Genomic DNA, 15,473 nt, shown 5'->3' with positions numbered 1-15,473 from the left:
GTAATCCCATATCACTCCCTCAAAAACAAGTTTGTACAGTTACAACTCATTGTTCTACCTTGTGTAGAAATTGTTGTCTTAAGGCCTCCTGTTTGTCGTTTTACTGTTTTCGTTCCAGTGTGGGCACTCATTTGTAATTCATGTATGCATTAGGTCTGTATAGGTAATATGATCTTCACAATATTGGACTAATATTGCTACTAGTATCTTTTTTATTAAGTACCTTTGTAATGTTCACTTTTTTCTCAGCATTATGTACAGCAACGATTCAAACGGTAATTAAGTGCATTATTGTAATAATTATGTGTGTTGATGAGTTTGAATGGAGACATGTTGAGTTTTTTTGAAACACATTTGTCCCGGGGCCAATAGCAGTGGTCGTTCCTCTGGCATGTGCTAATCTGTGTCATATAAAGTTTGGACACATATAATGTAAATGAGATCTGTATGGGCTCATGATATGCCTTCTACGAGAGCTTTCTTTTTTTGCCCTGGTCTTCGTACAGTTGGTAAGTCTCTAGTGAGGCTGTGGAGAGCATTATCTCAGAGTTCTTAATATTTTTAACATCATAATACTGTGCAACAGTGAGACATTTGTCCCGGTGTCGTGGACATTGCACAGTACGACATTCTGAGGACTCTCCACTACGGATGGGACCGTGCAGGCTGCAGTAATTTCTGTGATTGTCCACTGTCAATCTTCCAAACATTGTCTGCCTGCTGTAGCTGCCTGCACGCACGGTTGAAGTGACAAATGCTAACAGGACAACTCTGGCAAAATGCCCCCACAGATGAGCTGTCTGTCTGTGTCTGGCCAGAGACTTGAATGTATTCATGTACTGGAGCACACCAACCACCCAGTCTCAACCATGTTGGTCCCATCCTGCCAGACACATCTGCACTCTGCTGCAGGAACCATGAAAAAAAATCCCACATGTACTAGTTTAAATTTAAATACTGCAGTNATGTACTAGTTTAAATTTAAATACTGCAGTTGCTGTCTTTATTTTTATTTTTTATTTTGCCTGTATGCTGTACAGACCAATGATGCAAAAATCAATCCCCATATTTTTTTTTCCTCTTAATCATTCAGTATTGTAATATATTTAATATAAAATAAAACTTTCATCAACACATCTGTCTATGCTGACATTTCTAATAATTTCAGACTCAGAACAGAGGGGAAAAAACAGGTATGCCTTATAACTGACTCCTTTTATTATTTATTTTGTATTAGAGTCAATGAGCAACACACTTGAGATTTACTGAGAGATCCAATGCGGACCTTATTCAGTAGTGGAACTGCTATCAGCCAGACCCATCCACAGTAAATACAGTTTCTTTGTCATTGTCATAAAATTCAGTGGTGCCATTATCAGTCATGGCAGGCTGCAGACTGCCACAGTATTCCCTGGCCTCGTGCTACCTTACATAAAATGATTGCCGAGTTCTAGTAAGACAGAAGGACGTCAGATTGGTGTCAGATCAGTACTTTGTATTGGCAGATACTCAGTGTTAAGGGATCAGAATCGGGAGAGAAAAAGTTGGATCAGTGCATCACTACAACTCACACCAATAAACATAAATACAGTCTCAATCTCTCTATGAACAAATGCACCACTGTAAACTTCAATGCACCGGGCATGAAGCTGGTGCTGCTTGTGTTTTCTTGACCAACATCCTTTCATGGTAAGCGTATACATCCGTTTGCTGGTAAGTTTCATCAGTCTTTTTATTATGTGTAATTTCTGAATAAAGATGGACCATGTAACTGTAACAGTGTCTTAGATTTTGATGACGACCTCGGACCAAACAAACGGCTATGCAAAGCGTGGTTCAACTCGTGAAGCCTCGTAACACTTGTGATGGTCAGTGAGAAAGTCATCCTCCGTCACTTTCATGTGCAGTTCTACACTGTCTCTGCACAGTTTCTGTTGTCACAGGTGTTTCCTCTCTGGATGATGATGCTGCCAACTTTTTTATTTGCAGACAGAAAATGACTCATCTATCATCGTACACTCACTGAGTCACACAGGGATGCATTGTCTGTGTTTATCACAAATGCTAGTGCAAGTGGGACCTCAGTGCCTGCAGTCTTTCTTGACGGATGACTTTAGTTTCCATTTCTGCATCCTCATCGAGCGACTGTCGAATGCAACTTTTCAAATGTTCAATACCGAATCCAGTGGAGGCAGAAACAGGAAGAACATGTCTGAAGGTCATGTAGTTCTTCGGTATCATGTCATCAGGCAACAGATCAGAGAACTCTGCAGGAGAGAATACATGTATTATTGTGCCATTAACATGTTGTGAGTCAATATGCACGTTGCACCACTTTGTTAACACTTTCATTATTGGTCACAAATGTAATTATTTTGTTTTCATCCTAATTGGTACGACACATTTTTTGATGCTACACTGACATGTACTCAGGTGAATGGTGGCTTTGTTATTCATTGTTCTTGCACTAGTAATGTAACTTTGTGCTCCAGGTACGACCAACCGCAAGAAGTACGTAACATGTAATAGTATAAGTACACGTCAAACCTACCGTCTGGGTTTTGTAGTTGCTCTTTCAGCTCAGCCAGTTTGTCCTCAGCGTCAGGCAGGTCCATCTTATTGACCACCAGTAAAGCAGGCTTTGATACAAGCTCCTCCTTGTACAACTCTAACTCCTTCAGATTGTGGTGAAAGGAGGTGAGAGGATGAAGAAGATGGAGAAGGTAAAGAAATGGTGTGCATGAGGTGGATGAATCGGGAGTTAAGTCACGGAGATGAGTGTCTTTCATATTATCTGTCTTACCTTGGTGAGAAGTTGAACAGCTTCGAAGGCCGACCTAAACGGTGTTTTACTTGCGAGCTGGAAACCAGAAACATCTACCTGTAGCCACACAAACAAAATTAAACTCAATGATTAAAGCCGATTTTTAGCTGGTTATTCTGATCACATTCAAACATGTATGTAAGCCTCAGTTCATCACTTTCACTACACACCACAAACAGCAGCTGCTTGGTCCTCTCCACATGTTTCAGGAACTTGTGGCCCATTCCTTTGTTTATGTGAGCTCCTTCAATCAGGCCCGGGAGATCAGCAACAGAAATCTACCAAAAATAAGGCACAATAACAACACCACTACCACTCAATGAGGGGAAACCACTAAAAATAAACTAATTCAATGGACAGTTAACACACCAATATACATTCCCATACCTGCTTGTAATCTTTGTACATCACTTTGCCTATCTCCGGCCTCAAAGTTGTGACTGTGGAATAATGTTTAGAAAAAAAGGTCACAGCATATTGATCCAAAGAATGATTAAACTAAATTAAGACAGTTTGAACATGTTTGTAGTGATGTACTCACAAGCATAACTGGCAATCTGAGGTGTAGCATTAGACAAGGCCGTCAGGAGAGACGACTTTCCTGCATTTGGGAACCTGATGACACAAGAAATCAACACAAGAAAATCAAGATGCTTATAAATGTTTGACTCATCTTAAATTAACTGACACGTTCACATGTGTTTCTGCGCTCACCCAACAAGGCCAAGGTCAGCAATAAGTTTGAGGTCCAGCCTTATGTGTTTGGCCTGGCCCCTACTAGGCTCGAATGCAGAGTACTGGGTACCTCCGGATCCTCCTTTTGCCACCATCAGACGTTCACCCTCAGTATTCAGGTCGCCTTGGAGGGAGAATGGATGATAAAATATGAGGCCAAGTTTTTACTGCAACATCAGTTAGCTATTCCAGTCCCATTTAATTACTGATACTCTACATTTTATGCCATAAATGATGTACTTAACCTCAAACATACAACACATCTGTCATTTGCTTATATTTTAAATGAGACCACCGTGTTGGGTTTGTTTTGACATCAACATCACTTGATAGAAAGGAGCTACACATGTTTGACTATCAGTTGTGTCATGTTAGATACCAAGACTAAAGACTGATGTAGTTCACCAACAAACTCTCAGGGATCGACTGCAATAGGTCTTTAGACACTGAACTGAAAAATGTGAACAGTGCAGGACAGTGTAAAGCAAATAAAAGCGACATGGAGGAGTTATTACAAAAGACATACCAATTATTTTGCCATCATCAGTGGTGACTGCGATACCAACAGGAGCCAAGATCTCTTTGTCCTTCCCCCGTTCTCCTTTCAGTGCTCGGGTGCTGTAAGTAAATAAAATTACCACAGACTCAATGACGGGTCCCAGCATCTATTATACAACATGGCTGAGAATCTTTAACAAACATAAATCAACTGATGTTGATGACTGGTGAAAAGAAGCCAATAACAGCTGACAAATATTCTGACGGTTGGAGAAAACAAACCTGCTGTTGGCTCCTGCTCCACCTACAAAACGTTTCTGAGGGTACTTGTCCTTGATCTTCTTTAAGGTCGTGTTCTTTGTAGCCACCACCCAAACATCTCCCCCGCTCCCTCCTTGTCCCCCAAGACGAGGTAAACCCATCCCTCCACTTCCTCCACGGACATACAGACGGAGGTTATCCAGAAGGTTTCCATACTGCAAGAGGAGAGAAAAAAGCCAAGAAATTCAAAATGTGTCCAAGTAACTTTGGGGACAACGCCACTAATAATAAACACGGGAGTCAAGCCTCACTGACACTAGATCTAACTACAAATCAGTGGAGTGGATGATATTTTCTTTCCACTTTCATAGAGGTGGGGGAACTACTGAAACTTGTCAGACTACTATTTCCAAACTCAAAAATGTGTGATGCTTAACATGGGAAAGGGCTTTGGATTAAACCAGAGGTTTTTAAAAGTGGAAGGCAGAGGAGACTGGAAGTGAAACAATGTGACATTAGTTATTAAATTAGTTATCCAAAGGACATGAAACAGAATAGCTTAAATATGTGTGATTCGGTTAAAGAGAAGTTCAGAGATGCGAGACATGAGAATTCAGTAGTTATTTTCCACTGAAAGTCAGAAAGTAATGAATGCCTTAGGTCAAAATTTTTAAAAATATATTTGCTGTAGTCTGAAGTTATGTAAAACAGCAATGTTAGGCTATCTTTTATTTCAGAAATTGAGTGAAACTAAGCATGTAAACTACGTGGAGTGGGGAGATGTCTTTTTGTTTTGTCTGCGGGGATGTCACCAGTTTCAGGCTTTGAGAAACGCTGGATTAAACCATAACTTTAAGATTTTTACGGATTACTTTTAAAGCCCTTAGACCCTTTTTCCTCGCTCCCTGAGATCCACAGATGAGACTTTTTTTATGTTCCATGCATATTTTATTCTAATTTTTCTTGAATTATTGCTTTTAACTTATTGTTTATAATATTATTCGTTATTGTAAAGCATTTTGTAACTGTGGTTTGAAAGGTGCTTTATAAAGTTTATCATCATTATTTTTTATAACAGCTTCTGAGCTTGCGTGTCAAAATGCATGACAGTTTAAAACTCAGGATGAAGTTAGTCAAGTATTGAGTGTCTATTTACAAGACTAGGAATGACTTTTGATGCTTTAAAGTAAATCAATGTTGTCCATGTATTTAGCACATTTAATAATAATAATAATATAAAGCTGTGGACACATCTTTCACCTACCTAACTGACTAACTGGATCATTATTGTACTGTTCAGTCACAGGTGACATTACCTCACATTAACATTACAGGCTGATAATCACACAGACGAGCTTAGTCAATGTTTTGCCTCTCTCATGAGCAGGTCTGCAGTCCGACACGACACATCTACTACCTTACATAACACAGCTCAGGTAACAGTCGCAGCTTGGTCAGGTCTAAGCCTAAAATTCACATGCCCCATCCTAAAATGAGTTAATGCAGGAAGTTATCTCAGATAGACAGACTAGCGAAGTTAGATCACCTGCCAATGTCACCACTTTTCTTAGTAAATTTAATAGACAATAAACTGTTTTTATGACATTAAAAGTGTGTCTGCTACGGTACCAACCTTCCGGAAGCAGATTCTACTGAGCTGGACCATCTTTCAGTGGCGTGTGTTGCCACTTTCCTGTGTTGTTTACTGAGCTAGCTGCTGCTTCACATGTGTGTTTGTGTGATGAACCGGAAGCGACGGTTTTTCTCTCAGCTCATTGGCTGATGAGACAAAGAAGGCGGGACTTCACAGGCTTGAGTGACAGCTGCTGCTCAACAACACACGCTGGTGCGGACACATGAGGCTGTAGTGCCCTCAAAAACACTCTATCCAATATTTTACTGCTTATAATCTGGATTTCTCGACTGCTACCCACCAAATAGTGAGGTAGATCAGGGTGTAGAGCAGTTTGTCTTGTAATCTGATGGTTTCTGGTGTCTTTGATCCAGATATTGAACCCTGACTATACTGTAAATGTGTATATATAGGTAATGCTGCCCTGATTTTCCACAGAACTATTGGTTTCTTCACTTTGCTGAAGGTGTTTGATCATAATAATCTGTAAAATACGTTTTTCTGAATATGTCAGTACAATATTTTACTTTAATTTTTAAAAACTGTATGATTTTTTTCAACTGTAGTGTTCATATTATGCTCTCCAGAGGATGAACAATTCCCTCTTTGGATTACCATTTTTTCCAGCACCACCCCTATGATAATTTTCAGTTTCATCCTCACTACCACGGAACAACAAGATCATTAATATGTTGCTAATTCTGTAACACCTTTATATTGTGGAATATAAAATATATCACAGCAAGGATCCGTAGCAGGGCTTTATTTGGTTGTTTCTAAATGGTTTACTGAAGATTTGGACGATTCTTTCACTTTTTGCCCGCTCAGTGAGCAGCAGAGTCGGCGGCGCTGTGAGGATGCTGAGGGATGCAGGTTTGATCTTCCGGCTCTCTTCTGTCTCTGTGAACGCCGGTGCAGAGATGCACATGTGACGACAAAAGCAAACACATGACCGGTCTCTCTCTCTCTCTCTCTCTCTCTCTCTCTCTCTCTCNCTCTCTCTCTCTCTCTCTCTCTCTCTCTCTCTCTCTCTCTCTCTCTCTCTCCCTCACACACACACACACACTGCCATCAAGACAGAGAAGATCTACCCCCTCAGGCCACATTTACGGGCTGATCAGACCTGAATAAACCGGGTCTGCTCGGATTTAACCGCACGGAGGTAAGCGTGTGTTTGCGTGCGTGATGACGAGGGAGAGGTTGGCTTATTATTCTCATTCAAGAACCCGGACAGTCGGATAGGTCCTCCCACCGGTGTCTGCCTATTTATACGGTTAGAAACGCTGTCGTGGGTCGTGATAACAGGACGCGACTTGGAGACACAGAGATACATCACAACGCGGTAAGAGACCCTGTTCTTGACAGAGTGTTGCGGATGCTGGTGAGTGTGTTTGACCTAAATTGTGCAATGATGGTGATGAAGCCGCTGTCGCATGTGCTCCTTGTGCCTTATTGGATGCAGGCTGCAAGGACCGCTGCTCAGAAGTCAGGAGTGTAGTGGGAGGTGTGAGCCTGTGGGTCCATGAGGATGAGGTGTATGATGGGGAAACATATCTGCTACATCATTCTGTTGCTTCAGTAGCTTGTGGTGCATTAACATCCACACACACACACACACACACACACACACACACACACACACACACACACACACACATATAATCAGGTTAAAGTTAACCTCATTTTTTAACTGACCTGCAGGCTGCTTTGTGCAAATTAGCCCACGTTGCACAGATGAGGCTGTAGTTACAGGCCTGTGAAAACCAAACGCACCTTTCCTTTCAAACAGAGCTTGTGCTAAATCACACAAAAAAAGAGAGATTGCTGGTGAAACGCAGAAGAAAAGCCAAATTAACAACAAAAAGGTGGATGCGTTGCTATACAGAATATTAAAAGTATAAAATAAGTGTTGTTTTCCATATGTAACCAACAGTAGCCTACACTATGGTCCATATTTTCCACACATGCTGCACATGAATGGGCAGAAAAACAGTACAACCAATCACAAATGAAGTCAATTTTCAAGTATGAAGTCATTGTAGCCATTTCAGCTGTGGATGTGTACTCTCCAGTTTGGGTGATCTGTACTGTAACTGTTTCTATTTTGGTTTAATTAAAGTTTAATTATATAAGTGGAGCAAATAAAGAACACAGGTCATTATTTTTTTACTCTTGCATTTGTCAGCATAAACTCACAATAGAAACATGTGAAACAGGTGTTGATATAAATGATGTAAATGACAGTAAATGATGCAACAATACAGCACTGTTGTTGCATCATGTTGTATTTACACCTGACAAAAACATGAGGACTCAGTGGTTAGCACCGTTGCCAACGAGAAGGTCGTGGGTTTGAATCCCAGATGGGGATGTTATAGGTTAATTCCCCTGTCTTTCCCCTGTCCCCTGTCTTTCCCCTAACTTTGCAAAGGGAACTGGCAGCCAAAGGCAAAATTGATTTTGTCCTGACTGTCCAGGGTGTAACGATTCTCCAAATCTATGGTTTAGTTCAGACCTCAGTTTTTGAGCCACAGTTTGATTCATACCCTGTTTATTTTATTTTTGTTTGTTTGTTTTGGGATTGAATATGAAAAATGTGATGGAAGTCTTTCTCCTTTCTTTTATTAAATCTAGTAGATCATTATCAGAGTACTGAGGTACTTAAAATGAACTTAACATAACAAAAGCAAACTTTTCTGGGGATTATTCTATATTAACTAAGTAAACCAGAATAAAAAGTCTAAAAACACAAATTTCAGTAATGTTTCATCAACTCTGACCTGTTCCTGAACTTGTGCTTATTTACAGAGCTGACTAACATGCACATAAAGACATGAAGAAGGCACTTTGTAGCAGACCTCAAGTACTCTGATCACGTTAAAATCCTGTAACATTATTCTCTATGGCCACATATCCACAGAGACCATTAGTCATTATTTTGGCCTGCAATCAGAGGCTGCCTGAATACTGTGGGGAGAAGTCCTCGCCTTCCAGTCTGTTTTACTCCTCTTCTGATTATTGATACATGCCGGAGATGCCATTGTGTCTAAAGTGTTTCCACTGACAAATCAGACTTCAGTTGAATAACATCAGCACACAGTTTGACACTTATCCATTTTCACCGTATCTAACCAGGAAATGTCCCCACATAGTGCACCAGTGACACTTCAAATCAGCATAGACAACTAGCATTCTATGGCTGATCCACAACAAGTGGTGCACTACCAAAACATTGTAGGTAAAACGTGCTCTAGACCAACGAGCATCCTATGAGTAGTGTTTGAAAAAACAAAAGCAGATGATAAAGAGGTTTGCGAAGATGCTGCTATGTAGCGACGCCCTGGGAGTAGGTAAGGATTCAGTATCTTGCTCAAAGGCACCTTGGTAGTGCCCAGGAGGTGAACTGGCACCTCTCCAACTACCAGTTCACGCTCCATCCTGTGGTCTGTGCTGGACTTGAACTGGCCACCCTCAGGTTCCACAAGCCAAGTCCCTACGGACAGAGCTACTGCCAATACAGATGGTTCATCTGATCACCTGCCAAATGCCTGCCCTTTTCTAAACTGTTTCCAAAGACGATTTCCGAGATGGTTCTGTGTAACAAATGATCTGCCACAGTCAGGTTACTTGGCACTATCTTCGAACTGGAGTTGGTTCCTGGGTTAATGCTACTAATAATTTGGATTGGTTAAATGAAGAGTTTCCCTGTAGGATAACTTAACATAACCATCCAAAACAGACACTACATTACTGCTGTGATTAAATAATCATGTTTCATCTGATTAAGATGTGCAGTGCAGTCTAAAACGCCCCAAAAAAGCTTGTGATTGTTTGTCATTATTATTGCCGTATATGCTGTTTCAAAGGTCTAGAATGAACTTCCTTACTGAACTACATACTTCTGTTTTGTCAACAGAATATGGTGAGATATTTTGAACGGTTCTTTATTTTACTAAATTAACTTAATACATTCTTATGATGCAGGATCCACAGAAGTCCACAGTAAAGGTCTCATTTTGGGACTCACTGAGTGCACAAAATTAAAGTTCTAGCAAAAAACAACAACAAACAAACAAAAAAACATTTAGACTGTAAACACTGTGGGGTCTTTCAAATTGACATTGGCGTGAAAATACCAGTATTAACCTGCCAACATTCTCCAAATGAGGCAGGCAATGTGTGGAATCCCAGTGCTTTCACTGAAAAGGGTAAACAAGCCGACAACCAAAGACAACCGGCTGGCCTACAGACACAGGTCAGACAGGGGGATGGAGGGAGGGAGAGAGGGGTGCACGTGAAACGTGGCAGACTGTACTGGCAGCAGAAACAAATGGGGTCTTTATGGGAGGTGAACCAGTGTTTTGGCCTGTAAAACAAAGGCAGTGTTTTGGTTAGTGTGAAACTGGGGCAAGTGAGAACTATTTGCTGTGGTCGGTGGGTAATATTTTGGCGCGAATTTGTGTGGTTGTTGTGGTGGGTGCCTGGTGGGTGTGAGAGGAGGAGGGCGTCTGATGGTTTAGTCTGTCAGCATGCCAGGACCACATTCTCACCCTGCTGCTGTTGAAAGGGACGGTAAAGACATAAACAGGTCCAGTGGGATTAGGGCCCACTCGGAGGAATGATCAGGGGGGATTTGCTGCCCGGCGGGCACACAATGGCACTGTCGCGTAACACACAAACAGACTCTACACTTGCTCAACGGCAACGTTTCACAACAGACCCAAGCCTACATAAATCTGATTAGAACTGCCTTTTGTTTAGGAAGCGACACCAGGGTTAACAGAGGCTAGTCTCGCCGCGGGCCTTGTTTGATAGGACAGAGGGGTGTGTGGATGTTGGCGGGACGGGAAAAGTGGGAGGGGGGGCATGTTGTGTTGTGAGAGGGTGTTTCCACGTGTGTGAAGCCCCAGACAGACAGGGAGGGTCACGGCTGTGTGCGGAAGCACAATAACAGGATGAATAAAAGTTTTTTTCCCTGTTCAGTGTGTGTTGGAGTCAGCTGATAATGGTGGATGGATGGAGACAGGGTCTAAGCTAACATGAGACAACAACAACATTGTCAGACACAAAGAAAGCCAGCCGGTTTGAACCTGTTCAAATAATCTGACCCAGAAACATGGAAGCAGTGGGGGCACATAGCACAAATGGGCCTTTGCTTTTAGTTGAATATCAAATAGATGGCTACAGAAATGTCTGGAACTTTCTTCACTTTTCTATCCTTCCTCCTCAGTGCCGGCTCTGGCCCAGGCTACAGCCATGCCACTTCTTGAAGAGACCACCCTGCCACAAGAGCACCCACCTACTGTCCCTGTGGTGATCATAGGTAAATGTTTTGTGCTGACCTTTGATGGTTTCACATTGTTACTTTTAACAACAAACATTTTAAATCTTAAAAACACTGGGCAGGAAACTAAACCCCAATTCCCCAAACTGGGTTTGTTTTCAGGTAACGGACCATCAGGTATTTGTCTGTCCTACCTGCTGAGTGGATACAAGCCCTACCTAGATACGGCAACTGTCCACCCGAACCCAATACTCTACAGGAAACTGCAGGAGACTAAGCACCTACCCATCACTGAACAAGTAAAAAACACCTGCATATTTCTTGTATATGTACAAATGATTTCAGTCTCTCAGGTGTGTCATGATAGGGACCTCTTTCTTCTATAGGATCTTGAATATTTGAGTGAAGGTCTTGAGGGGAGATCAAGGAACCCTGTGGCTGTGCTTTTTGACACCCTATTGCACCCCAATGCTGACTTTGGCTACGAGTTCCCCCCAGTCCTTCAGTGGAGGAGGGACAAGCAGCAACACATCCCACATCTGGTGTTGGGGAGGGCAACACCTGGAGGTGCTTGGCATGTAAGCTACAAGGTTTCTGTTTCTGTTTTCCCTCTCAATTGCCTTGTTTTTGTCCTTTCTCTGACATTGAATTTTTCCCTCTACCCTTCTCTCCTCAGGCCATGGAAGGCTCCATGCTGACTATTAGTCTTGGCATCTGGATGGAGCTTCCTGGGGTTAACTACAGAGACTTGACCAATGGGAAACGCAGGTACTGAGCACAGAAAAAACATGGTTCAAGTCTCTTTAATTCTGTCATCTCTTTCCTTATCATCTCTATTTTCTTTCTAGGGATGTAACCAGTGACAGAGCTACCCCTGAGGAGATCTCCTCCTATTACCGTAACTATGTGAAGCTAAAAGGCCTCAAAAAGAATTTTGTTGACAATACCTATGTTACCTCTGTCCAGAAACTCTGCCGGGGGCATGAGGGGGAAGGTTTGGAAAATGGGCACACCGATCAAAGAGACGGAGGGGGGGGAGATGATGGGAATCAAGGCTTTGAGGGAAATGGAGTTGAGTGTCTAAACAATGGAGGAGGGGGGGCTCTTTGGGAAGTAAGAGGATACCAGCAGGTGCAGAACGACGCTCACGTCCCTTTCTCTCTGTTTACTGAGAATGTTGTCCTGGCCACTGGTGCGTCAGATTCACCAGTTCGATTAAATGTAGAGGGGGAGGATTTACCATTTGTATTCCACAGCATCTCAGACCTGGGTTTGGCTCTAAGCCGGAGGAAACTGGATATGAACTCTGATCCAGTTTTAATCGTAGGTGCCGGTTTAAGTGCTGCAGATGCTGTTCTGTGCGCTTGTAACAGCAACGTTAGAGTGCTGCATGTCTTTCGTAAGAACGTAGACGACCAAGACCTCATCTTCAAACAGCTGCCCAAGACCCTGTACCCAGAGTACCACAAAGTCTATAATATGATGTGCTCTCAGACCTACACAAATGTGGCTCCATCCTCTACTTCAAACAGACCCCAGGCAGTTAGTATTGCCACTTCAGTATGTGCCAAGATGTGCCCAAAACCCCAACTTGCTGCAGGTACCATGGCTGGTAATGCCAGTGTCAACCTGTTTCCTGACTACACCAGTTTCCCTGAACACTGTGTGGTGTCCTTCCAGTCTGATAAGAAGTGTCTGCTGCAGGGGAACAACTCCCTCAAGGCATTCAAGATCTCCATGGTCCTCGTCCTGATTGGGACCAACCCAAATTTGTTCTTCTTGAAGGGACAGGGCCAGTATCTGGGTCAGGATCCAACAAAACCTGTCTCCTGCAAGCAGAACCCCATTGACATCCACCCCTACACTTTTGAGTGTACCAAGGAGCCAGGTCTGTTTGCCATGGGCCCGCTGGTGGGAGACAACTTTGTACGCTTTTTGAAGGGTGGCGCTTTAGGCATCGCCTCCTGCCTGCTGAAGAGACTCAAGAAGAAAGGGAAGCTCATCAGCAATGGAGGGAATAACTTCATTTGAAAACATGATGGAGAGAAGAGCAGGACGCGTTGGTCATAGTGCACAGATTTCAAGCACTCTTACCAACTGATGTAACCGGTGAAGGGCAAAACAAGAGTTTTAACGTTTTCCCATTAATGCAGTGTTTTCTCATCAAGGCATTTTTACAACTTTCTAAGACCAAAAAAGACGATGTATGTACACTAATTAGTTTCTAAAGAAACAAAAGACAGCTTTCAAGAGTCTTGTCTGACTTCATACGAAGTCTCCAGAAGTCCAAGCTACCGTGTGCCAATGTTTTTCAGTAAATCTGTAACCTCACAACTGAATGGGACCTTATTTTCATCAGGGTTATTTATTCGTTCACCATGTGTCTTTCAATCCATTCACTTAACATTTAATTGCTGTTGTATAATTACTCTTAGTCTAACCTTTAGGTGGAAATGCTGAACTTATTAGCAATAGTTGTCTAAGTGATGGACAAACTTATGATCATCTAAACTCTAAACTGGAGTGGTCAATGTACATTAGATTTATTTCAGAGTGTAACCCAGATTCATGGCTTAGCTTTAGTCTATTTTTTGCATTTGTTTTCTACGGTTAGCTGCTATTATCAGTAGATTGAGCCATATACCTAAAAAAGCTTGAAAAGCCTAATAAATCTGACCTGTTGCCTTTGTTATACTGCTACTGAAAGGCTTTCTATGCAAATAATTTCACATGCAGATCTGAATGTATACTTGGGCAGTCATTGCAAATTTACCGTTTGGATTCAAGTATCCCATCATTTTACATTTTTATTTCTTTCCATACAGTATGAACAGATAGGTAATCCAGTGGACAGTTTTTTTTATTTTTGTTTAGATTTACAGTCAGAATGACTGCAAACTTCATAGCACAATAGTGTATTAAATGCACCTCATCTTCCCCGATTATGCTTTCTCAATGCTTTTTTTGCCATTTGGCAACTTTCAAATTTCTCATCAAATTAACTGTAATGATAAATTTTGACAAGATAAAGATGGGCATTCTTTAGCAGTAAAATGTGACATAAAATATTATATAAACAACAAACAAACAAAATATAATAAAGCAACATTTAATTACATTTAATTTAACTATGCCAATTACGGTATATCAAAATGAAAAAGTAAAACGGTTTTTAACTTCATAATCCATTTATCTAGATGCCACAACAAAAAAACAGTTTTCTTGAGTCACTGCCAGCTCATCTCAATCTAAATCCATATACATACATACACATGGAGAAAATGGGCTTTGAAAAAGACAAAACAGAAAAGCACACTTTTTACAATCATACCATCCAAATAATTATTTTTATATTTTTAGCAAACCAAACCATCATCTATGTATTTTTATAGTCACATTCTTATGACATTTTTAGTGAACATCTAAGCTCTGTCTTCCTTATTATCCATCACTCTAGTCATATCATAGGTTTCTCTATGACTGCACAAAACTTTGTTTACTTCACTCTACACAGCGATTACCAAATCAGACATCCCCTATAACTAAATCAACTAGACACGTTTAATTAGTTATTTCTTGTTCTGTTTTTTCATATTGCCCAACTCTACATGTGTGTGTATATATATCAAGTTCTTCTTACATACAGCCAATATTGTTTTGTCAGGTGCCAAATAACAGTATAGACTGGTTGCGACTTGTGAGCAGTCATAGTAGCAATCTATTCCTCATTCCTGCTGTATTTTCCTTCCTTTCAGTCATTTAAACACCGTCTACAGGAGCGTGATGCCATATGCATCATTGTTTTGTTTTTGCCGCTCACGCACAGCTCATGGTTTGTTTATTGTGATGTGATCCCTGTAAAGGTTTTTTTTTTCTTCTGCCCCGTTCATACTACAGTATGGTAGTCAGAGTCAGTGTTGGGGATAATGAATTACTAAATAACACGTTATTGTAGTAATATTACTTTTTCTACTAACAAAGTAGTTTAACACATTGCTGTATAAGTTTTGGTAATCGTATAACAGTTAACTAGTGAACATGTTGTTATTTGTGTTAAATATTGAATTTCAGCTGAATTATTCCTTCACGCTTTTTTCACTGGACTTGTTTTGATATGAATATTAAATATATGCATGCAGGCATGAACCATTGCCTAGCAGCAGCTGCGAGCAGAAGACAGAAAAGTGCGGACGTGGACAGATGTGGGAAGAGTTTTAAGCCAGTTCATTAAAGGATTA

The 15,473-nt window shown here is 41.3% G+C and overlaps 2 protein-coding genes across 3 annotated transcripts; one reads left to right on the top strand and one right to left on the bottom strand.

Annotated features, from left to right (window-relative positions):
• Positions 1 to 980: 980 nt before the first annotated feature.
• On the bottom strand, positions 981 to 6,077 carry gtpbp10 (GTP-binding protein 10 (putative)). Its single transcript, XM_010736038.3, has 10 exons — positions 5,952 to 6,077; positions 4,340 to 4,533; positions 4,086 to 4,177; positions 3,539 to 3,683; positions 3,366 to 3,439; positions 3,212 to 3,264; positions 2,995 to 3,102; positions 2,804 to 2,881; positions 2,552 to 2,675; positions 981 to 2,267 (listed from the first exon to the last, which is right to left on the bottom strand). Exons 1-10 carry the CDS (start codon positions 5,982 to 5,984, stop codon positions 2,065 to 2,067), a joined length of 1,104 nt encoding a protein of 367 aa, XP_010734340.2. The 5' UTR covers positions 5,985 to 6,077; the 3' UTR covers positions 981 to 2,064.
• A 929-nt stretch (positions 6,078 to 7,006) lies between these two features.
• Positions 7,007 to 15,390, top strand: osgin2 (oxidative stress induced growth inhibitor family member 2). 2 transcript variants are annotated; one of them, XM_019271397.2, is made up of 6 exons: positions 7,007 to 7,113; positions 11,182 to 11,274; positions 11,398 to 11,534; positions 11,622 to 11,813; positions 11,912 to 12,003; positions 12,084 to 15,390. In XM_019271397.2, the coding sequence occupies exons 2-6, from the start codon at positions 11,208 to 11,210 to the stop codon at positions 13,264 to 13,266; spliced, it is 1,671 nt and encodes a 556-aa protein (XP_019126942.1). In that variant the 5' UTR covers positions 7,007 to 7,113; positions 11,182 to 11,207; the 3' UTR covers positions 13,267 to 15,390. The 2 variants fall into 2 exon arrangements, with proteins under 2 accessions (XP_019126942.1, XP_019126934.1); XM_019271389.2 differs by lacking the exon at positions 7,007 to 7,113 and adding an exon at positions 7,123 to 7,293.
• Positions 15,391 to 15,473: the final 83 nt, after the last annotated feature.

This window comes from Larimichthys crocea, chromosome XIII (genome assembly GCF_000972845.2).
Source record: "Larimichthys crocea isolate SSNF chromosome XIII, L_crocea_2.0, whole genome shotgun sequence".
Lineage (NCBI taxonomy): Eukaryota > Metazoa > Chordata > Actinopteri > Sciaenidae > Larimichthys > Larimichthys crocea.
The sequence above is the reverse complement of the archived record's forward strand: the minus strand, read 5'-3'. Positions and strand labels throughout refer to the sequence as shown.

What these genes read in the sequence shown, in the direction of transcription:
- gtpbp10 (XM_010736038.3), bottom strand. Translation starts at nt 5,984, where the DNA reads ATGGTCCAGCTCAGTAGAATCTGCTTCCGGAAG. An exon ending in TGTACAAAGATTACAAGCAG is followed by an intron (nt 3,103 to 3,211) that starts GTATGGGAATGT and finishes TATTTTTGGTAG; the next exon opens with ATTTCTGTTGCTGATCTCCC. An exon ending in GCAACTACAAAACCCAGACG is followed by an intron (nt 2,268 to 2,551) that starts GTAGGTTTGACG and finishes TCTCTCCTGCAG; the next exon opens with AGTTCTCTGATCTGTTGCCT.
- osgin2 (XM_019271397.2), top strand. Translation starts at nt 11,208, where the DNA reads ATGCCACTTCTTGAAGAGACCACCCTGCCACAAGAGCACCCACCTACT. An exon ending in CACCTGGAGGTGCTTGGCAT is followed by an intron (nt 11,814 to 11,911) that starts GTAAGCTACAAG and finishes TTCTCTCCTCAG; the next exon opens with GCCATGGAAGGCTCCATGCT. An exon ending in TTGACCAATGGGAAACGCAG is followed by an intron (nt 12,004 to 12,083) that starts GTACTGAGCACA and finishes TTTTCTTTCTAG; the next exon opens with GGATGTAACCAGTGACAGAG.